Raw genomic sequence first — 24,081 nt, forward strand, 5'->3', positions numbered from 1 at the left:
CGGGCGCTTCTTTACCGGTGTGCCCTGGCGCCAGGCTCCCGCGCGGGGCAGCCGGGGGACAGGTAGGACTAGGCGGGCGGCTGAGAGGGAGGCCGGGGGCAGCGGGGTGCTTCTGGCCTCTCCCCGGCCCACACAGCGCCCCCTGCTGGAGCAGGTGGGGGGAGGGGCGGCGGCTGCAGCGTCCCCCCCCCCCCGCGCGCAGCCCGAACCGCCGCCTTCAACCCCCGGGCTGCGCCCGCGCGCACATGCGTCGGTTGGGCTGGAGACGTCACAAGCTTGCGACCCACCCCTCTGTAGCGGAGGTGGGGCACCCGCCGCGGTGACAGGGGCGGCGCGGCGCGCAGTGAGTGCGACATCGGCGCGCGGGGCTGGTGGCGCGACGGGCAGCGGGGCCGGAGCCGGCCGGCGAGGAAGCGGCTGGTTCCGCCCTGTCAGCGAGGGACCCGCGCGGGGGGGAGGAGCCGTCGCCCTCCTCCTCCTGCTTCTCCGGGATGTGCGGGGGGGCCCGGCCCCGCCCCGGCCGGTGAGCGGCGGCGGTTCTCCCTGCCCATCGGGCTCCGCTGGGCTGGAGCGGGGACCCTGCAGCCTCCCCGCTCCCCGCGCGCAGGGCTGAGGAGGGGGGGCCCGGCTGTCCCAGGGCCCCGAGCTCAGCGGGACCCAAACCTCTAGCGTCTGTGTAAATAAAGTGAAAGGAGGGGGGGACACATTCGTCTGGCCGCCCCCCCCCGCTCGGGGGCGCCCCACCGGCCGTGCAGCCGTTTCCGGGGTGGGGCCTGGCTGGGGGGGAACAGCGCCGCGGCACCGGCTGGGCGAGGGCAGGCGCGAAGGGGGATCGTGCCTCCTGTTTGCCCTGCCAGGGGCGCTGCGCTAATGTCACCCCCGCACTTACACCGGGGCCGGGGCCGGCCCAGGGAGCCCGCTCTGCGTCCACGGCAGAGGGAGTAGCCTAGGGCTGAGTCGGGGCCAGGGCTCGGCTGGGATGTGGTTCCTTTTCAGCTGGAGGGTTCTTGCTCCCCTGTGCCTTGTGCTTCCCCTGCGGACAGACCGACACTTGCCAGCTACAGAGCGCTGAGCAGACAGCGTAGTTGGAGGTGTGAGTCTGTGCCCTCTTCCCACTCCTTTTGTAAATGCAGTTGGTGAGAAAATTGTGCCTGGCACTTAACACACAATAATACAGGGAGGGGAATTGTTCGGAAAAGGGGCAATTCCTCACTACAGAGAGGCATCACTGTAGCTGCCAAATTTTGTGGTGACTGAACTTGTCTCTACCTGTGACATAAGCTGTAATAAGTGATCCAGGAAATTTTGTTGTGTTTTTCAGGCACATTGTAGCAGAGATCAGATACCTGGAGCATAATTAGATATTCTGTTCAGTCTTGCCTTAGCTGTTGACTGTGACACTACCACCATGCATCAGAAGCTTTTGAAGAGTGCCCATTACATCGAGCTAGGAAGCTACCAGTACTGGCCTGTTCTGGTACCTCGGGGAATCCGCTTGTATACCTATGAGCAGATTCCTGTGTTCCTTAAAGACAATCCATATATTACAGATGGCTACAGAGCTTATCTTCCTTCTAGGCTGTGTTTAAAAAGGTAACATACGTTGATTGGGATGTTAAAAGCAAGATTTGTGCTTTTGCTAAACCTTTGAACGTTTGCTAAAACGATGATTTTCAGTTCCACACACCACTTTCTGAATATCTGCTATTGTATTTTTTTCTTTTAGTCTGTTCATTTTATCCAATGAGACAGTAAACATCTGGAGTCACTTACTGGGCTTTTTCCTTTTCTTCACTCTGGGCATATATGACATGACTTCTGTATTACCTTCAGCGAGTGCCTCTAGAGAAGACTTTGTTATCTGTTCTATTTGCCTCTTCTGCTTTCAAGTAAGTCCTTTCATGAACTAGTTTTGAAACACATACTGGAGTTTTTTAAAATATTTGTCACTGTCATTTTTCATCATTTTCAGGATCATAATTGTTTAGTTCAACCTTGATAGACTTGACCGAAGTAGCAAAGAAATCTCTGTCAACAGAACGGGAAATTTAAAATATGTAGTTATGGTTTTGGAAGAACAGCTGAACTGTCAGTACATCTGGATTTGGAGTAGAAAATTAGTCTCTAAAAAGCCTGTCTTAAACCTTTAGCAGTTTTATCACCTATACTTCAAAATATATCCATGCAGAGTTTTAGTGGTAGTACTTGGCTATACAGTGTGGCAGACCAGAACTTGATTTCAACCAGGCTAGGGAAAAGTCTGGATTTAAAATGTGGTTGTTTGACTAAGAAGTAGAGTTGTCCAATTATTTTTCACCTAAATAGCCAGATGTAGTATGAAGCATAGATGGTTGAACATAGCTAGAGGGAAAATTTAGCACAGTAGTTGGTAAGGCAAGTACTTTGCTACATCTATAGTTCAGTGGCATTTACAAATACACTAGAAGATCTCTCAGTGGCACTTACAAGCATACTGGAAGATCTTTCAGCCTTGGCCTAACATGCAGGGCAGCTAACACACTGGCAGATTAAAACAGTAATAAGGGGTGGGGGGCACCCTTTCAATGAACATCTCCTGACAAGTGTTGAGTGTCCTTAATTCCTGTTGGATTCAGGCTCCTAAGTAATTACATTTCACTTGTTTGGATTCTTTTGTGACTGTCATTGGCTAATGGCCAATAGAATGTTTCCTAGTTCATTACTTCCCAGTCCAGAGGGAACTGTTAATATGGTATTCCAGTGCGTTATACTCGATGTTTCTCAATAGTTGCCCCTCCTCATTATATATAAGCTGTGTTGATGGGCCTTGCTTGGATCCCATTGTTTGGTCCTTTGATAGCTTTTAAAAAAGAGGAGCATAAGGAATATAGAAGATTCCTTGAGGGAGGGAAGAATTTGTCAACACAACAATCTGCACTCTTCAAGGAGATAACAGCTTTCAGACTTTAACCTGTTTTTGATTTTTAACTAAGAAATAATTATCCATAGTGCAGAAAACTGATTCAAAGCAGATACATCAAATTGCACCATCACCTGCATACAGCATATGCTGACAAAAATACTGTAATTGTAACGTGTACATTTTGGTTCATAAAGAACCTCTTGTTGGTTAAAATTCAAATACCACCTATCCATTATTCTTTTGTGTGGAGGTCTAATTAGGATTAAAATGTGAGGACTTTGGTAATTAAAAAAAAAATTGGAAGAGTGTTATTTGCTGAATTGAGTCAAACATGTACTTGGAGGCTGGTGTGTATAAACTGAATGTCTGAATTCAATGTGCCTATGCCATTATTGTCTGGCATAATAGGCATAATAATGGCCTATTATGCCAGACAATAATGTGCCTTCCTTATTGAAGGAAGATGAGCCTATCAATATCAACTTTTAATGATATTTTTATTAAAAGTTACGTTAGAGTGAAAAAATGTATAGATTTTGAATAATTTTTGCGTGTGTGCTGGTAACTCAAGGTTGAAACGCAGGGCTGTCATACCGACCTTAAATGTATACATCCTGCTTTGAAGCATGTGTAATATGAAACATTACATGCTCTTGGAACCCCTACAATGCTTGGGCACAGTGCTATGACCAGAAGACATAATTTGGAATCTGTTTGAGCCTCTGGCCTCTTGACAGGGTGTTCCAGTTTGAAGAATTTAATATGAACTCTTTGCACTGGTGGGTAGCTAATAATATGTGGGGAAGAGGAAGCACCTGTCAAGTTGCTGTAGTAACAGTGAAGTATACAGGAATTTTGTCCGTTTTACTGTTTCCATTACAAAGTGTTTTGGCAAATGAAAATTTTGGACAATTATTGCACTGAGAGATCTTTTCATGGATCCCTGATCCTTAACTGCTTAGTTCTCAATGTTTCATGCTGCAGGTTACACATAAGGGCCACACAGACTATTGATGATACATGCAGATCTAGTTTGGCAAATACCGTCCTAGTAGTGAGATCAGCAGCAGTGAAACCTGTCAGATTCTAGTTAATTTCACGCTGCTCTATCAGATGGGCAAAGGCACAGACTCCATCCTCCTAGGGATGGAAGAAATATTTTTCCTCAACAGCCCAAAGGAAAGGTGTGTGGACTGAGGTGTCTCAGAGAGAGACACTCCCACCCTTTCCTTCCCAGCAGCTTCAAATGTATGAGTCACCTACTTGCCAAAGTTCTTACGAAATATGGGCTCCCCAATGGGCAAGGAGTGGGGAGAAAGACCAGCACTTTCTTGCTCTTCCCATCACCTGTGGTTTGAACCGGGTGATTAGGAAGGGTTCTGTCCATTTACCCAGTTAGTGACTCCCTCGCTGTGTAGTAGGTGACTGGTAAATTTTTCAAACCATGGTTGTTGAAGACCACTTAGAAAGTACTGTCACTCTCTCTCTTTCTCAGAAAAATTCTTTTAAAAAGAATAAATAAGGAAGGGACAAATACTGGTCCCAGCACAAGTGGACTGCACACTGAATAACTCTGGGGTGATAGAATCCTCTCTCTTTGTGCCATTAGAGCTGCATACTCCAGATACTTCCCATTTCTTTCCCTTCTCATCCCTACATGTGGTGGTTTGGCCAGTGGAACCACTAGGTGCACACCCAAACCACCTCTCTCTGCACTGAAGCACAAGGAGCTCCTGAAGAGCCATGCACTCCCCTTTGCAGACTCACCCTATTGACTTCCATATGTCCCTGTTCCCCCTCTTCAGCAAAATATCATTTGTTGCACTGCCAATCAGGCCTTTTGTGCCCACCAAGGCTGGGCAGGATTTTTCCCTTAACTTCTGTTGACCCTTCTCTGAGTAGCTTGGTTTGGTCAGCTATTTCATCATTGGTAGAAAGCATGATTTCATGACACCCGGTAGCAGTGTGAAATATATAACAGCATCAGGTGGTTAATTCTATGCTTGACAGCTTCATAGATGGAGCCGGATGCTTTTTTTGCTTTGATTTCATGTAGCCATAAACTAGGCTTTGAAGAAATTAACATGGATTTGTTTGAACATTTGTGCAGGTCTGTATGCTTTGCTCGGTAGGATATCATCTTTTCTGCTGCCATCGCTCAGAGAAGACTAGCCGTCGATGGATGGCATTAGATTATGCAGGAATTTCCATTGGGATCCTGGGCTGCTACGTATCAGGAGTGTTTTATGCATTTTACTGTAATAATGTAAGTTTTAATGTGCTTTTTATGCAATAAAGTAAACACTTCATAGCTGACCTGTATGGCCTTACCTAGCTGGTTTTTCACACCCCAAGCATGTAGTTGCACAATATGCAAGGAGTGCAGAATTAACTGAGTAGTGAGGGGAACTGGAGTCCTTTCAAATATTAGTGTACCTTTCCCATGAAAAATGATTATTTGGATTTTGATCACTGGTCTGTTATAGAAGATCCTTAAAACCTGGATTTTATTGCTTCCAGAATTGTTGAACACAGCAAGTTGGCTCAGACACAAGCACACGATCAAAAATAATTCCGCATTACTGGCCTGCTAGCTGATCCATGTTATTTGAACTTGTTGACTGGCTTACATTTGACAAAAACAAGGTTGGTTTCCTACCTGCCACAAATTGCTGCTGCTTACTGGAAATAAATTTGGGTTTTTGGAAGGCATCCTGGAGTGCAGCTGCCCCCGGAAGGCACTGGTTTTTTGCATCTCATCAGGTTATGCCAAAAATCACTTTGTTGAAAAGACCCAGTGGTTTGGAACAGGCCAGGATCTAGAAGGCTGGAGAGAACAGGAGATGGTATTAGACAAGAGAAAAGAAAGGGGAATAGTTGAAGTTAGGAGAAGAGTGGTTGCTGGGCTTTCTAGTTTATATAAATAGGTATAAATTTTACACAGGCGAGAGTATAGGGAAAATTACTGCATCCCAAGTGACCTTTCAGAAATAGTGATTAGGATGGTCCGCAACAACCTGCCTTCTCTTCACCATCCGTCTGTATGTGTATAGGGAAGGGGAAGGTAGTTTCCCCACCAAAACCTTACCTTGTCTTATCCATTGGTAATAAAGAATACTTGTAAAGTATCTGAATCCAGCAGTAGAACCAATTCCAACCTGTCAAACTAGTGCAGGAGCAAACTTAAAACTCATTTTAGGGAACACAGTAGCTTATGCAATTTTGTATATGGTGAAAAGTGTGTGGATGAAACAATGGTAAGCCTTCTCTACATTTGATTTCTATTTAACTTCATACATTTTCTGCCAAAGGTGTTAATTATCTTCACACCTACCCAAAGAAGAAGAAAAAAAATTTCTTTTTTCCTTTTCTGCAGTACTGGCGTCAGGTATACTTGATCACTGTGCTTGCTATGATCCTTGCAGTATTCTTTGCTCAGATTCATCCCAGCTACCTCACTCAGCAGTGGCACAGACTGCGTTCTGTCATCTTTTGCTCCGTCTCTGGATATGGAGTCATTCCTACTATCCACTGGGTTTGGCTCAATGGAGGAGTTGGTGCATCTATTGTGCAGGTAAGTTCAGAAGCAGACACGATTCCTCTGCTTTTCTAGTTGTCTCCCCATTTTTGGAATAGAAGCATGGTTAAAAAATGAATACCTTTGAACTGGATTTACCTAATGTAGAGCTTCAAATATTAAACTCAGGATGTGAACTAAAAACAAGCTACATCAATTAAAACTGGTTTACAACATACTAATTAAACCTGCCTTGTGAGAAGAAAAAAAAAAAATAGGGAACAACTGTGACCCTAGATATACACCTCTGGAACACAACAACCTGTGTGGCGTCAGTGTACTGCCTGCCTCCAGATGGGTGTGGTGTGCAGTCAAGTCAGCATAATGGAAAGTAGTAGTCTGGGTCAGGCAGCACTGGTGCAGATTCTCTATTGCCTTCACCCCCCTGAAATAAAAGTGGGGGAGGTAGGGGCCAGATTCTGACTCTGATCTTCTCCTGGGGCAGAGTCCCTTACTTGGAGTTTGTGGCAAATCCAGAAATGAGCCCTACGTAAATACACACACACTTAACTTTGCCTGTTAAGTGACCCACAGATCACAAAATATGAATAAAGTTACTAATGTTAGCAGTTATAAACCAGCTAGTAAAGTAATCTGTTGTAAAGGTTACCCAACCCTGAAAAGCAAGGAGTATGGCAGGGTGAAAGAGGGAAATATATACCTGTCTTATGGTAAAAAAGGAGTTGTAGTAGTTATATAATGAACTAGACGCAGATGAGAACCTACCATGATGCTAATCTGTGCAGGTTCTTATGCTGGCACTTTAATGGACTTTAGACTAGGCCTATACTTAGTGCGAGTAAGTAAAAAAAAAAAAAAATTTTTTTTGTCTAAGTATTATTGCCTGGGTATTCAAGGTATTTCTGTGCATAAGTCCGTGTTACTGATCTTGTTCCTGTACATCTAAAAATAGAAAGCTTTGCTTTTGGCAGCAAGATACTGTGGTAATAAGGACTTCAAAGAAAAGGAACTAATATATAGGTTGCTTTCCACTGAACAGTTTCATCCCTTTTTCCCATCTGGTGTTTAGTAGCCTCATGAGATCATGTGTGGTAAGTTATGCTTCACATGGTCAAAGATTCGAAGCTGATTTAGTAATGTCCCTACCTCCAAAAGGAACTTACGGGGCATTGATTGATTGATCCAACTTTTAGTCATTAATCAATGCATTTAAAATGCATTCTTACTGATGGAAATTCTTCAGTGTAGAGTTGTGGGGACCAACCTAAGGAAATCTGTTGTTAGGCACAGTGTGAATGTATTAAAAAAAGAGGAATTTCACCTTTCACAGAGAAGGGGGGAGGGGTGAGAGATATGGGGGGAGGTTGTTCTCAAGCACAAAGGTGGGGCTAAGGTTTAACCTCTTCTGTCTCAGATTTTGATACTACTTACAGATTTGAAGTCTGTTCAACATTCATGTAAATAAGTAATAAGAGTAAAGCTTTGTCCTTGAAAAGTATGCAGTGCACTTGCTAGACAAATGTTATGAGGTAGGCATTCATGATCTACTACTAAGCATTAAAGCTTCATTTTATTTTGCAGGAGTTTGCTCCTCGAGTGATTGTGATGTACTTGATTGCTGCCATAGCTTTTCTCTTTTACATTTCCAAAGTTCCAGAAAGATACTTCCCAGGTATGATTATCTTTTGCGTTGTACTTAAGTGGTGATTCTGGAAGGGCATCTAAATAAAGTATAATGTGTGAGATTTGAATTTTCATTAAAAACCAAGTGAACATGTCCTACATTAAGCAGCCATATCTGTGTTGAATACTGTGCTCTCTGTATGCATTTGCTGCACTCATGCTAGTAGCTTCTCTGAGCCTGTAGGAATTCAGCTAAATCATAATCTAGTGGTAAGACATGTTAAGGGGGGAAATCATTAACACTTGTATAAAATTGGAAAAAATACAAATAAATCATTAAAAAAAAGTGGCAGTATGCCAACAATCTCAATTTAACCTCCAAAAGATCTTGGAACCTTACCTGTACTATAAGATTTCTTAGTATTGCACACACTTGGTCAACAGTTCATCCACTTATGGCAGGTGATGATTATTATGATTATTCTCCTAACAAAATGAAATGAGATTTGGGAGGCTAACTCGCTTAGGCTCCTTGGAAAATCCCAGCTCCAGAGCTTGTTTCCCCCCCACCCCTGATCACACTCAGCTCTCACTGACTGCTGGCTATCATTTTCCCCAGTTCTAAAAGGGACTAACTACCTGTGTCTGTGGAGTGCTTTGAGATCCTTTGATAAATAGTGCTCTGTAAGTGTAAAAAGCTGTTGGGTTATGGTGTTTTCCAGCTAGTATGAGTGTTGGTACTAGACTAGGACAATCAGAGGATTAACGTGCACTGACTGCTCTGATTTTTAAGGCAAAAATGTCAAATTACACCTCCAAGTAAATTACTTGTACCATTGTTTTATATAGTAAATTTATGTCCCATAAACTATTGCTATCTACCTAAACCCCAGCTGGAGAGTAGCCTCACCACTGGTGCATTCCCTTGAGGCTGGGCGTGGCGTAGCAGGCTCTCCCCTGCCTAGTGTCCCCCATCAATAGCCACTCTGGCCCTGAGGTGGTCTCCTTTGGGTCCCTGGCCTGCTTACCTTCAGTCTCACACCTTCCGGGCTCTGCAAGATTGTCCTGCTCTTGTGCAGAGCAACGTGTCAGAGGACTTTCTTCCTGGAGGCTTGGCTCCAAATAATAGTTCTCCTTTTTGTGTTGAGGTATTTCCATACCATCTTTCCTGGGGGACTGGTAGGAGAACCCAGGTCCTCCACCTCCTCTGGGTTCCAGTCCAGAGATCTTGCGGCAAGCAGCTACGGTCTGCTCCCTTAGCTGCCTCACTGGACTTTGTACCTTAGCCTTCCTTCAGGTCCTTTCTCACAGCCCCCCAGCATACTGTCTGTCTGCCTCTAGGCCTTTCCTCCACTCTCTAATAGCCAGAGAACAGCTGCAGAGGTTTTTTTCCCCCTTCTCTCCCTGCAGCCTCCTTTTCATCTTGACTTCCTCCCTTTATGCTTACCACCCAGCTGTGCTTCATCTTCACTTGGGCCTGGCCCATCTTCCAGATGCAACCAAGTGCACTAATTGCTGTCTGTCTCCAGCACATACTCCATCACAATTCCCAATCAAGATTGGAGTTCAGTTGTTAGATACTGTACATAAATAATGGAGAGTAGGTCCCTACCCCAAAGAGCATACTCTAAGTGCACAACAAGACATGGGTGGCTATGACAAACAGATGACGGGAGCACACAATAACAGTAAGACAATTATGATTTAGTATACTGAGCAGCAGTCACAGCACATCAGCTGTCTACTCAAGATTGAGTGTTTTATAGGCAGCACAGGAGGAGAGAGATTTAAATGAAAATAATGTTGTGGATTTTTACAGAGATCCACTCACACAGAAAAGACCTTGGTGTGGCCAAATGGCACATCATTTCATTAAAGGGAACGTGGTATTTATTGCAGAGAATAACACCACTGTAATAGAAATAAAATTGTGATATATTGAAAGTTAACCACTTGCAATAAAATTCCCATGTAGAGATTCAACTTTGGAAAACATTTTAATTGTACCAATGACAGCTTCCCTGGTGTAGTATTGTATTGAGTACTAGGAGGATCCAATATAACTTTTAATTAAAAGTTAGTGAAAGGACCTTATTAGTTTCCATGGGGTTGAATTGGGCTCTGGAGGAAGCTGGTAGCTAGTGAGCATCCACTCTTTTGCTTCTTCTCTAGTCCTTGGGCTAAGTCATTGGGGTTCAGTTAGCTCACTTTACTAACTTTAGTAGGTCTGGGTATTAAACACCAGTTGGGTCCAGATTTTCCAATTAGATGTGCTCCTTTGTTTGCACAGGTGTATCATGCATGCTTAAATACCCAGTGTGCCCATGTGCATTCTGTATCTGTACACGTGGCAATTGCTTATGGGCACTGGGGTTTATAGCCACCCATATAGCTGCACTGATACAAACCCCTAGTGTAAGTGTTAGGTACTAGTGTAAACTTGTGTCTTGCATTGTGTCTCCACTAAGGGTTTGTACCAGTACCTAAAAACACAAGTATAGACAAGCCCTTGTATGCTTAAGTGGTCAGATGGGCCTGCAAATACATAATCTGAGCATACACTTAATGCACTTGCATATATTTTCCATTTAAAGCTGGCCCAGAGATATACAGTACTTTCCCTTCAATGCATGCATGTTTATCAGAAATTATTCAAATGCATGAGAACTTCAACCTCCAGGCTAGAGTTGCTACTGCAGTAGTTATGTTGAATATTGTAACAGAGTCAATCTTTTTGCTTTTTCCAAAAGGACAATTAAACTACCTCGGCTCTAGTCACCAAGTATGGCATATCCTTGCAGTAGTAATGTTGTATTGGTGGCATCAATCTACAGTGTACATCATGCAATACAGACACAGCAAGCCCTGTCCTGACTACAGTACACATTTATGAATTAAGGTATGGCAGTCCTATATGCATGGAGACATGAAGATAGAGTGGGTGTGGGGTTTGATCATCTTGCTTTGAGCCTTTCTGTCACAAGGTTCAGTTTGCCTTCTTTCCTTATTTGTGCTAATGCTCCAGAACAGAACCACGGGGTAGCGCTTTTTATCCATGAAAGATACATCACTTGAAGAGTTATATGGAATATTCTCCTAGACACAGCTGAAGTGCCAGATAAGATGCTCCAGGCAAAACTGGAGAGCTGGTGGGTGTTCAACATCATTTGTATATGTTGGTGTAGGGGAAGCTGACACTAGGACCAAACTCCACAACTGAATATATATATTAGGTCCAGATTATCTGCCTGCTTACAGTAGTATAAATTGGGCCAAACTCCATTATAGCCAGGGAAGTTACATAGTTGTTAAACTAGGATAAGCCAGAGGAGACTCAGATCAGTCCATCACATCCTAGTTACAGGGACGCTAACTACCACTTAGATCCAAACTTTGATTTACAATTTGATAGTAAAAGTCCTGCATGTTTTTACTAGTGAAAATTCAGGCTATAATTTTGATAAGTTGTTTCATAATGTCTCAATTTATTTTGTTTTTTTTGTCTTGATATTTAATATTCTGCAATAATACACACGTTTACTCTGCAGTTTGCTTAGATTTTTACTGTACATTACATTTTTTTCACTAAATTGCCTCTTCCTTATTTTTCTCCAAACCATCCACACATTCTGCTTTCTCCCCTAAAGAATAAAAGCAAATGTGTAACAGCACAGGTAGATGTAAAAGCAAAGGGATCACACAAGGCACAGATATGCTCTGACATGATGTAGTGCTATAGATGTTGCAAGTAAGCAAAGACAGCCAGGTTAAATGCAGCTCCATTCAAAGGAGAGGAAGACTTAGTGGTTTTCAAATGTGGAAAGTACAAAATTGGCAAAGGCACTTAAAATAAAGTTCTAGAAGAATATAGCTAACCAGTGAAAACTATAAATAGAAAACATTTTAGTGTCCTCTGGGACATGACTGAAGTGTCTTACCTGTAATCTATCTATAATTGCACTTCAGTTAATAAGATTGGTAATGGACAGGGCATTTGTCTGCACTGTCTATACTAGAACTCTTTCTAGAATACTTGCTCACCCCAGACTCTAATGCTAGATATTGCCATTGAAATTTTAGATGAAAAGATACTTCCATTGCATTTTTCTGTCCTTGCTGTCTGATGTGAAATTTCTCTACATGAAGAAATCCCAGCTGTCTGTCCAACATGAAATTTCTCTATATGAAGAAACGGGAATTTTATTTAACAATTTGGCGTTGAGAAATTCTGCCACCTTTACTCACGCTGAGTAACATCTTACTCCTTCGGTAGCCACTCTGAACTCAGTGGGGATATGCACAGAGTAAGGTGCTACCCTGTGAGAGAAAGGATGGCAGAATGGGCTATCACTGACACCCTTCTTTTAACTCCTTTTTGTTAATACCCAAAAATTTTACATATCTTTTAAAAAAAAAAAAAAAAAAGTGTAGAGACTTGATGTTTGTAGTCTGATGAAACTTGTCTCCCACTATCTTTCAGAATTCTCTTACTGCAACAGAAGTTCTGACTATGAATGTCTAGTCCTTAGTTGCATGCTGATTTCCAAAACCAGGCACTGAGGCAGCGACTCTCTCACCTGCTGGACTGTGTTTCTACTTGCTGGGATGGCATACCAACAGAGGTTTTTTTGAGACAACTGCTTAGGTCTTCAAAATGACTCATTCACCTCAACCACTGTACATTCTGCAGTGAAGCAGAGAACAACTGTGCAGGTCTTCCTATAGAGAGGTGATGTAATTCGACCATGTGAAAATAGGATATGAATAATTACATTCCTTCTTCTGACTGGTAAAACATGAAAGGCAGCGATGAGTACTCTTTGTGAACAGCAAATGACTTTCTCCTTGATTTGGACTTCACTTTCAGACTTCATTAAAGAGTATACTGAAGAAATTTGCCCTAAACAGCATGCTTCTAAAGCTCCTATGATAAATTGCTTCTTGGGACCTGGTCTTAGACCTTTTCAAATCCATACAGTGTGGTGTACCATCTAGACTTACTATCTAATTGTTGTGTTCGTGCTATGACATTGCTGTTATATTTAAATCTGAATTCTATGGATTCTTACGGTTTTTTTTTTTTTTACAGAAAGTTTTTTCTTTTTGAAAGATCAAAATGGATGCTCTCTCTCCACTCCGTATCATCATCAGCAGTAACTTTAAAATTAATTCCTTCATTTGAAATGGACAGTGTCACTAATTTGTGCCATTGAGTTTCCAGGTTTCTCTCAAGAACTTAAGTGATTCCTGTGGTTTTGAAAATTTTTCTCTTAACATATTATAAAGACTACCCAGCAACTGTAGGCTTAAGTTTATTAACCAGTTGTGGTCAGTAGACTGTAGCATTACACTTAATGTACATTGCAGGAGTTTACACCAGCAATAGGCCCTGTATTAGACTGGTATAAATAATCCAAAGTAACTGTCCACAAAAATAATCCAGATCTAAAGAGCAAATATAGCCTTCTGATTAATATGAACAAATGCATCAGTGTTCTTTTAGCACTTTGTAGTCTTATTTAAACATGTCTGTTACCATAAGTTTTCTATAGCGATTAATAAAAGGAGACTCAGTATTTGCCTCTAGATTAGTCTCTCCCAGTCTGAATCCTGGTTTTAAAAATTGCAGTTTATTTTAAATTTATTTTGCCTTGAAAAACTTTTTTTAAAATAATTTTACATGTCAATACAGAAAGTGTCTGGATTCCTTAATGCCAACAAGATACCTTAAACTCCTGAACAGTTGTTTTGGTCTGTTGCAGGGATTGAAAGATTTTTATTTTATTATATAGATTTCAATGTGAAGCTGGTTGGAAACTCTTTGTTTTTGAATGGAATTAAAATCTTAAATAGCTTCTGGAGAGTAATTGCTTGTGTTTACATTCACTTGAACAGTTGCATTAAATGCTGCTGGCTAATGTGATAAATGTTATAATCAGTGTTTCTTCTACACCAGTAACCAGTATGTTGGCAGATCTGATTACAACTCAGTAACAGTCCAACGCGAGACTGACCTGTATATCGATTGTCAGGGAAGCACAGTTGTAATCATGTCCTCTAACGCAGTAGTTACTTGAATGTGGATGGGACGATGTTCTAAAGGAGATGACCCTGTGACAGGCACCTGTTTTCTTTACAATTACATTGAAGTCCCCGTTTTGGGAATGACTATCCAGGGTCATGCTTAGAATCAATAGAAACATTTAGCCTAGTGGCTGATGCATGGTCTCTGAAAATGCCAGCTACATGTTTGGCTATAACTTTTCTTGATCACCTTAGTAGCCACTTTGAGAACTACTGAATGTGACCTTTAAGAAAACCACTTTGGCCAGAGAAAAGGTACATCACCAGTCAGCGGGCTGAAAAGAAATATAACCAATAGCCCATGCTGGAATGCCTAAAGCTGTGTAACGTACACAAACTATTGTAAGCCTTTCCTAGATAGGGGTCCCATCAAATGGGTTGGGGAGGGTAGGAGAAGGGGAGCCAAGTGAAGAAACAAGTTCCTCTTTGAGAGAGGATTTTTTCCCCTTGTTTTATTTTGCTCTTAACTTCAAGTAGCTAAGCCTGTTTTTTATAACTTGTACAATGGAATTGTTTGGTAAAGGAGGTAGAAGGAAAATACTTCTTTGAATTTCAAAGAAGGTCTTTGGCAATGGCCATGTTGTGAGTGGAGATGGTGACTTATTACAGTAGATACAGCTCTATTGTAAAGCCTTTGAACACTACCTTATGCTTGTGACTGAGAATTCTGGGCACTATAACTTTTGTACCAATATGTTTGAGTATGTATTTATTGTAAAATTGTAGATTGTTGACGAGTCTAACCATGCCGAGTTCCTTTGAGTTATAAACTAAATTAGTTTCAAAATAACTTGTTAGCATTTAGTAATACTGATGGATTACCTCCCAAACCTCCGAGCCTTTCAGTGTGAACACCTGACCTTATTTATTTTTTTAAAAACTTGTCTGCAAAACAAGTTTAAAGTGCACTAATAATTACTACTGAAGCCTGACTAGAAACTTGTACATGAAGTTTGTTAGAGCAGGCTTTTTCATTTGCAATTTAAACAATCTGCAATTGTCTGTGTTGGTGGCTTTTTTAATTTCTTTAGGTTGCTAGTTCATTTTTTTAAAACTAATTATCTTTATATAACTGTAGTAGCATTTTTCAACCACTGGAAAAGGAAATTCAAAGTCATGGTGTGTTTCAGTTTCATGGAGTGCAATTTATCAAGCTGCATGACTAAATGTGTATTATGTGAATATCTAAGCTGTAAATAAATGTGGGTTTACTGAATATACACTTAACAATATTATACACAAGAGTCATGTCTCATTAAAGTGAAGTGGATGCTACTCCTTCAGTGCCAAAACCTCCAGTTTCTACAATGCAGTTGGGCATCTTAAAAACTGAAAATATGAGGATAATGTAACATTAAACTTCATATAAAAATGAATGACAGGGATACCTTTCTAATTGCCTTATTCATTCTAATACCTCATTTAAAAAATATGTAAATGAAACTGTCAGAGAATTTCCAGGCTGCTACACCAAAATGCTGATGAACTCAATGGTCTTACTACAGCATTAAGGTCCAGTTTGCTCCAAAGTAGACAAGGCCTTGTTTGAGCAAGAAGAGCTCTGGTCATTCCACCTTATGGAAACCTCCCAAATTTTGATTCTTGGCACCCGCATAACCTGGAAAGTTTGTCTTCTCCTCCTTCCATGCCTCCCCCCGCCCCGATTCCTAAATGTCTCTTGGACTGACCAAAAGTGATTTGATCACACTCTAAAACAATAACTGCAGTGATTCGGGAGGTGGGGAATCTGATGTTCATGTCAAGCACTGAAAAAAGAGGTACCATTTCTTTTCACTTCCAATCCCAGCTGTCAACTACTTCCAACAAGACAAAAGGATCTGAATGTTCTTCTACAAGGTTATGATTGTATGAGTGTACTCCCACAAAGCAGTCTGAGCCACTGTATATCGTGAGTTGAATTGACACCTCAATTGGAAGATGGGGGTGGGCAGCGAGGGAACCGAAAATTTCTTACCAATAATTTCCTTTCTGCTAACAGCGTCTCCCACAATTCTAGATGCTCTCCTCTCTCTGAAGCGTCCCGGCAGCAGTTCAGCATTTTGGCTCCACATGCTTTGGCCATGCCTCCTCTGCTCTCGCTTGCCGCCAGATGAGTTATTCTGAGGACCTTGCTAGACAACGTCGGGTCTTCATGGAAGCTGGAGTGGGGATTCCAGTTTCAGCTCTATGAGATCCAAGGTCTCCTTGACCAACGATGAGTTAAATGAATTCTCATCTTATTTTCTGGACCACCGTCCCCCAATATTGGAAAGGGCAGAAATGCATAAAATAGGTCCTGTGGCCAATATGTGCAATATGGCATCTGCTCCCATGGCTCTAGGATCCCTCTCCCATATGAAGGCGAGGAAGCAGCCTCATAGGCTATAAGCTGCAAACAGCTGCTTCCCTGCCTTTGAGCTCCTATATTTAGAGCCCTGCGCGGACACAACATTTGTACCGGCCTCCGATCCGCAAAAACGGTCTGTGGAAATCCGCAGATATAAAGCTGATATCTGTGGATTTGCAGGGCTCTAATGATATGTTCCTGTAAGCAGAGGAACAGAATAGAAAATTGAAATCAGCTGCAGAGAATCTGCAAAAAAGAGAAGTGCTGTTCCCTATTATAAAGCTTGGTGGGCAACAATAGGCTTCAAATACTTAGGCAGGGCTTGAAGGATGGGACAAATGCAAAAAGGTGGCTCTAGCAAAATTAAAAGATGGAACCCGGGATGATTGGAATAGATGTTGGAATGGGGACACGTGGAATGACCCAGACCAACAGTCATCCAAGCAGTCCACGGGCAAGGGCCACTGCACCGCAACTACGAGTGTATGAGGAGAGCCAGCTTCTAGCAAAACCAAAGCCAAAACCCAGAGCGGCTCCTGGATGAAGGGAGAAGTAAGTGCAGAGGGAAAAGAATAATCAAATGATTTGACTAGGCTGGTAGATAAGCTAGATGAGGAAACAGTCCGGTTAACAAAGCACCTTGAGAGACAGAGGCTGCGACTTGTTGGATGAAAGAGAATATAGAAATAAAATGCGAGTGACCTGGTTAACACCTAGAACGGAGGCATTAACGTGTGGAGTTGCCCAGAAACGGTCAACTGCAGCAGGGAAGGGCATTCCTGCAATCCGTTTGGCACGCACACAAAAGCAACAGACACCAGGGGAACAAGTTCATGTTTTGCAGGAGCAGGTGGCAACCCCTACTCTCCTCTCAGAGCCAGGATAAAAACCAGAGGTCCTGGTTCCCAACCCTCCCCCCGTCTAACCCATGGAAACGTACTTCCCTCGGAGCTAATAATATAATCTCTCAAATATTATGTCCTCTTTCAGTTTGCTAAACTGACCTCAAAAAGTTAATTAATCTCTCATGGCTTCTGTCTCCCTCTCTCCATTGCCTTCTCCTCACTTCTGCCCTCCCTTTGTTTTTAAAAGTTACAGCTATTACAGAAGCCACAGAAAGAAACTGAGCAACTGAAAAAAAAAACCAAAAAAAATAAATCATCATGATGCTTAAGGTGGTAACTTTACTTAAATAAATCCAATAAATTAATTATTTTAACCCTTCAGGCATGCAACAGCTGAAAAGACTCTTAAGTTTCTTGAAGATATGGTTGCTAAGCAACAGAAATGCTAGCTTTGCTTCTAATCCTAGCCACTAATATTTGAAACATGGGTTTTCCTTATTTCTAAATAGTAGCTTTTCTAAGATAAATGTATATAAGGTAATGGAAAGGGACTACATTATGACAACGTAGGAAAATAATTTTGATCAATTCTTATTACAAGTTTTAAAGAAAAGGTAATATCTTGTTTAACCCTTTTGTTTACCTTTTTATTTTCTAAAATGCATTGCCTTTAAGCCTGTAAATGCCTTACTGTTCATCTTTAATTGCTAGTTTGTCCTGTGTGTTTGTTGTGGGTTGGGTCATGTGACTTTTTTGTTTTTATTTTGTTGCAACACAAGTCAATTTGACATTCATAATTATAAAAAAGTTCTTTCTGGTATAAGTGGTACCACACTGTTTTAATAATAGTCACGTTATAGCCATCATAATATCAATTATTATTTTTTGCAAAGCTCAAAAAGGCCTCAGTTATAAATATATGTATGTATATTTCTGCCTTAACAAATAATGCAATTGCAAACAAAAAGGGTTCTCTTATTAATCCAAGGCTTTTTGTTCAAAGAAAAAAAACGGTAGGGGGGAAAAACAACATTAATGCAAAGGTAACATTGACAAAAATGTTAATTTCTTTTTTGGGAATTGGATAAACTTAGTTGCATGTTTACTAAATATTAAAATATAGTTAGAATCTTATAGCAAAAAGGTCAAAAAATATAACCATATATAGTATATCTCGTTATGTTGCAAAATGTTAAAGCTAACCAAACAATTTCAATAGGCTTCCACCTTTTTCTCCCACACAAAAGTCGTGAAAGTTTAATACCCTCAAAGTGTTTGCATAGACCTACATTTAAGGATAGTAAAAGAGGAAATTAATTCACAAAAGAAGACCAGGCATTTTAACTGCTTTTATTAGACCAGACTGATGCATTTGAAAAGAGCCTTGCAATCAAGTGAATGTCATTTCTCCCAAATCTGAGGTGGCAGTCTCCCCTTTGCTCTGTTCTCACTTAACAGGGACAGGAGCAGGGGCAATCCTTCTCTTGATGGCTCTCGTGCCATTCCTCTTCTTGGAAGGTAAAATCACAGGCTGATTTAAGTGCAGGACTCCGCCCTGAGAGATGGTGACACCTCCCAGCAGTTTCTTGAGCTCTGAGCCAGCTGCAAGTGCCATGGGGAAATCCGACACTTCTTGCTGCATGCAGCGACTTCCCCAGCAATATTCCACAATCTCATGATCACTTATTGAAGCACCGCGGCCATATATACTGGGGCTCCAGCTCCAATACGGTCTGCAAATTGTCCTTTGCGGAGCAATCTGTCTATGCGACTGACAGAGAACTGCAGCCCAGCCCGGGAAGAACGGGTGATTTTGGCCTTAGGGTCTTTTGCGATTGAGGTCTCACCAGAGTGCTCAGACTCAGACTCAGTCTCAGACATGTTGCAGACTTCTAGTGTTCCAGCAACACTTGGCTTGACTTTCTTGGCTTTCTTTTGTTTTCTCTGCTTGGTTTACCTGAGTCTTTACTCAGGAATTGGCCTGCCTAGCTTTTTTCTTGACTTGCTTGGCTTCAGTGGATGTTTCCTTGCTTGGCTCCACTTGCCTGTGTCTTTCTTTGCTTGGCTTGCCTGACTCTCTTTCCTTCTGTTCCTGGCTCTGTTCACTTGGTTTTCTCTCTCTTATTTTGCCTTCTTTGATTTCTTCCTGGTCTGGCCTGATTATGACTGGCCTGACAAAGTGTGGCTTGGCTAAGCCACCTCTTGAAATCACCACAGTAGTATGCTGACCCTGTCTGAGCCTGCAGCCTTTTATAACCTCAGTGCAGACAGAGAAAACATACTTTCTGATTGGTTGTCTGAGAACCAATGGGCAGCTACTTCATTTGTTACCCAAGCCAGAGGGGATATGTCATCCTTTTATGACATCATTCCCATTGATTCACCGTTTGTGTTGGATTTTTAGTCAGTGATATCTGCTATTAGCAAAACTCATCCTGTAACGGCATGAAATAGGCTTTGGTTACATTTTGAAAATTAGATGCCTTAAAATAGGCACCTAAATAACTTATACGTGGCCTGATTTGAAGAGGAGCTGAGCACCCACAGCTCCTGTTCATTTCACTAGGAGTTTTGAGTGCTCAGCACCTATGGAAATCAGGTCACTTTTAGTTAGTTGCTTAAAAGTGGAGTTAGGGGCTGAAATTCAGGCATCCTAAAGTTTGAAAATATTGGCCAGTTTCTCTGGAGACCTTAACTTGGTGATGCTTCCCGTCTCTTAGAGAACCCTCCTGGCACCCTTTATACAGGGTAAAACAGATTTATTTGGGGTTTGGACCCCATTGGGAGTTGGGCATGTGAGTGTTAGAGACATGAGTAAAACAGATTTATTTGGGAGTTGGGCATGTGTGATTAGAAGCCCTGCTTCTTTCCTCGGGGTGCTCAGGTTAAGATTTGGGAGAGGAGAGGATTTGTGGCCCTGCGTGCTTCCCTTCTCTGTTCTGCAGGGGTCCCCTGGGACATACCCCTGAGTCGAGTGGTCAGGCTCAGAGGCCAAGACAATCTTTATTACTAACAAATGGTCGTTAGAAACTCGAAAAGTCTAGCTTGTGCAATTTTAAAGAATCCCCATTTCACTGTTACAGGAAGTTGCACCCTATCTAAATGTGGTCCAAGGTCAGGGGGCTAATCCTTAGCAGTTTTTTCATTCCCCAAAGGAGGAAAACCTTCAGCCCCTTCTTGATCTAAAGAAACTTGATCAGATTCTACGAAACACTGCATGGTTTCTTTGGCTACCAATATTAATTCCCTCCCTTTGCAGGAGTGGTTTGGGTCCGTCAGATGGATCTTGGTCATATTTCAATATGAAATAATTGCAGGAGCTTTTGGGTTACAGGTTTGTGTTGGACAGGGATCACTTCCAATACAAGGTCCTAGTCAGTGCAAAGGGCACAGGTACATACATTGTGCTTAATCCCAGACACAGGAGGGCCTGGCCCATGTCCCAACCTGAATTAAACCAGTTTGGCCTAAGTAAAGGAAGTTCAGCTGTGAGGTTTCTCTTACCTTCCTCAATGAGACATTCCCTCCTTCTCCGCTAAGCATGGTTCATGTTAGAACAACAGGGGCATCGTTTCCCCCCCTCTTCTTGGATGCATTGTTACAGGAAATCAAACTACTGTAGGCTTAACAGAGACCGTAAAAGTGAAACTCCCATAATAGTGTTGTTACCATGTCATCTTGCGGTAAGTGAAGCCTACATCAAGATATTGTGTATGAAAATGGGTGGGGTTTTGGGCTACAGCAGAAAAACTGCTCACATCTATTCCTCTACTTGATTCTTTCATGAATCCTAAGAAACTTTAACAGTAATTATACTATCTCCCTGTACGTGGCATATCCAGGCTGTGTGTTTGTGTGCATGTTAAATACGGTAATTAGCGGTAGCAGCACAGGCATCAGAATAAGCTCCACCACACACGGTCCCCACAGAAGTCTTACCCAAAGGCTGACATCTTTTAACTAAAAAGACCACTGTAACAGTTCTCAGCATCCCCCTCTAGCAAGGCCTGGTGTTGCAACAACCCCACCCCATTTCCTTCCGGCCAAATCAGACTCCGTCCTGTCCCTTTCTGGAGCTATAAACAGAGTCCAGCAAAACAATCTTCACACCTGACGTAAACCAAAAGAGTTTCCTGCTCCTCCTGGGCTCAATGCTCAGTCCTTCACCCTTCTTCCAGAAAGCTGGCTCTCAGGTTTCCTCCCCTCAGAGTCCACACTTAGCCAACACACAGTGGTACCCCCTGCTTCCCACCAGGCACAGCCCTCCTGCTTTGAGTCTGCCTTAGCTCAGTTCCAGCCCTCCCAGAGGAGCCAGCCAGCCAACCGGCCTCTCTTAGCTCCCTTTGCTGTCTGCTGCTTCTCCTGGGAACTTGGCCTCACACCACTCAAGGAGCAAACCCTCCTTATGTGCAATCCACCCAGCTGAGCCTGCTAATGAACCCATCTAAACCCCAGCTGACCAACATCATGGGGGGGTAAGGGAGGCAGCTCAGCTGGCACAAGTGTGGCTGGGTTTGACCCCCCTTAAAGGGACAGCCAACCTGTAACAACCACCTAAGAAGAATGAGAGGTTTTCTGTGCCTATTCAGTCACTGGGTTCTATGCTGAGACTGCTAAAGAAGGTGCCAACTGTTTAACATAAGACCATAACCAGCCAGCCAGCTGTTGGTAACTTTCACTCAAAAGCAAACTGAGCTGGATTCGAAAAGGGACCTACAGATGAAAAAAAACCTCATTAGCCACCTTTTAACAAAGCTTCTTTTATAGATGTACATCATTTTTGGAGACCAAGTCTCTGAATCAAGTGATGGTGACTGAAAGACAGAACACCCAGCCAAATCACCACTAATACGGGGTATTCATCACCAATTACTAATATTGGTTTCTTCCCTTTTCACTTTACTTTTACATTTGGTTTGAATAGGGGTAACATTAATATGGTCATTCGTCTTCGATAAAGCCCTACTTTTACCCCCGTCTGCTCTGGGGTTTTAGTAGATTGGCTCAGAGTAGTTTTATCCTAAAAAATGGTTAGAAAATCAATTGCAGGGCAGAATCTGTATAGGAAGCATATAGACAGTATTTAGAATTCTAGCCAGTAATGTAAATTGACAACATTTGGTTTCCCTACCCTATTAAGAATCTGAATGTTCACATCTGAAAATCTTCTGCAGGAAGGAGTCAAGTAAATATGTTGCATTCATGGAATTATAAAAGAATGTTTAATCCACTGGGATTTATTGCTTTCAGAGAAAGCAGATTATTAGGCAGCTGATACGATAAACAATAGAAAAAAATATTTCAAACAGAATGAACTAGGGACCAAAATCAAGTCTGTAGCAGTGAAAAGGTAAAATGCTATAAAACTCAATTAGTGATTAAATGGAGAACGTTAACTGCAGCTCATCAGGAATATGATACTACACAATTAGTTGTTTAAGAAGGTCTGCAAAATCACTATCACATTTGATTATTTTTTTTAATAACAATCGCAAGTATTTTATGATGTACATCAAGTTCACAGAAAAATTAAAGTTCTCTGTTTAGTGGTACACAAAAAAGCTTTAGAAACTTCAAGTCTAACAAGAAATGGAAGTGTAATTCAGAAAAGTGCACTTAAAGCTGTAGGCCAGCAATTTAAAAATAGCTTGTATGCTGTTTACTATTAGAGGATGCCCTAGTCACACAAACAAACTTAGTATACACACAATTATTTGATTTTCCTTGTGAAAGAAGTACTGTAGAAAAATAACCTGGTATAAGCCCTCTGGCATTTTTCTCATGTCTCCCTGGCATTTTTAGTGGCTTTTGTTCATATTCTCTTTTCCAGTCACATGAAAATGATTGTGGCTGCAATGATATTTAAAAAAAAAAGTCACATTAACTCCAAGAGATATGTAATGTGTGAGTGCATGTGTATATTTATATATATAAAAATACACTGTATCGTATAAAAATCTCCAGATAAACTCTATTTGTTATTCTCACAGTAGTAAATATATCCATTTATTTTCACAGTGGGTATCTCATCTTACTAACTGGAACCTGTTAACAATGAAAAGATATTTCCGTAAGTGTGGGACACACCAAACTAGGTCCAGCTCTGGTATTGTGCAAACCAGTAAAAAGCAATGCAGATCTCCCAAATCGGATGCTCTGGGGTTTGCAGAGAAGCTAGACTTATTTTCAATGACTCTTGCCCTTAGCCATGAAGGGCTTATTAGTACCTTCTGACAAGATGTGCAATCTTAGAAAACCCACTCAACGCTTGTTAAGACAAAGAGCTAGTGCATTGCAAGCTGGGGTGTGAATCTACATCATTCTAGCGTGCTGTGCACTGATGGACTGTGTGGACTGTTATCATGGCACTACGTTCCTAAATGCTTGGACCGACTGCAGTTTGAAAGTAGTTGATTTGTGAAGATCTCCCGTGCTGCCTTTTATATTCTAGAGGGAAGGATCAAACCCTAACACGATACTTCCTGCTGGGTAACCAAAAAAAAAAAAAAAAAGTGACAATTCCCTACCTGGCTATCATTGTCTTATACGGCATGGTGGTACAAATTTATCATAGTATGTTTTTTCCAGTATTTCAGGTATGGTCGTGATATAATAATCATCCTTTTAAAAATACATACATGCATACATACATACAGAGTACAGGCAAAGGTATATTATTTCCCCAAGTGACACCAGTTACTTTGTTTCCGTTACTAGATCTTAATGGAAATTAAACTCAAGG

The 24,081-nt window shown here is 41.8% G+C and overlaps 1 protein-coding gene across 3 annotated transcripts; it reads left to right on the forward strand.

Moving 5' to 3' along the window:
* The first annotated feature begins 490 nt into the window (after positions 1–490).
* On the forward strand, positions 491–13,147 carry PAQR3 (progestin and adipoQ receptor family member 3). 3 transcript variants are annotated; one of them, XM_026653333.2, is made up of 8 exons: positions 511–523; positions 1,322–1,593; positions 1,727–1,889; positions 5,013–5,168; positions 6,279–6,476; positions 8,022–8,112; positions 10,814–10,962; positions 12,544–13,147. In XM_026653333.2, the coding sequence occupies exons 2-7, from the start codon at positions 1,409–1,411 to the stop codon at positions 10,954–10,956; spliced, it is 936 nt and encodes a 311-aa protein (XP_026509118.1). In that variant the 5' UTR covers positions 511–523; positions 1,322–1,408; the 3' UTR covers positions 10,957–10,962; positions 12,544–13,147. The 3 variants fall into 3 exon arrangements, with proteins under 3 accessions (XP_026509120.1, XP_026509118.1, XP_029767800.1); XM_026653335.2 differs by lacking the exon at positions 1,322–1,593 and having other exon boundaries at positions 491–523; XM_029911940.1 differs by lacking the exon at positions 511–523 and having other exon boundaries at positions 1,180–1,593.
* Positions 13,148–24,081: the final 10,934 nt, after the last annotated feature.

Source organism: Terrapene carolina, unplaced genomic scaffold (genome assembly GCF_002925995.2).
Source record: "Terrapene carolina triunguis isolate 2854851 unplaced genomic scaffold, T_m_triunguis-2.0 Scaffold136, whole genome shotgun sequence".
Taxonomy (NCBI): domain Eukaryota; kingdom Metazoa; phylum Chordata; order Testudines; family Emydidae; genus Terrapene; species Terrapene triunguis.

What these genes read in the sequence shown, in the direction of transcription:
- PAQR3 (XM_026653333.2), top strand. Translation starts at nt 1,409, where the DNA reads ATGCATCAGAAGCTTTTGAAGAGTGCCCATTACATCGAGCTAGGAAGC. An exon ending in TTTGCCTCTTCTGCTTTCAA is followed by an intron (nt 1,890 to 5,012) that starts GTAAGTCCTTTC and finishes ACATTTGTGCAG; the next exon opens with GTCTGTATGCTTTGCTCGGT. An exon ending in TTGGTGCATCTATTGTGCAG is followed by an intron (nt 6,477 to 8,021) that starts GTAAGTTCAGAA and finishes TTTATTTTGCAG; the next exon opens with GAGTTTGCTCCTCGAGTGAT.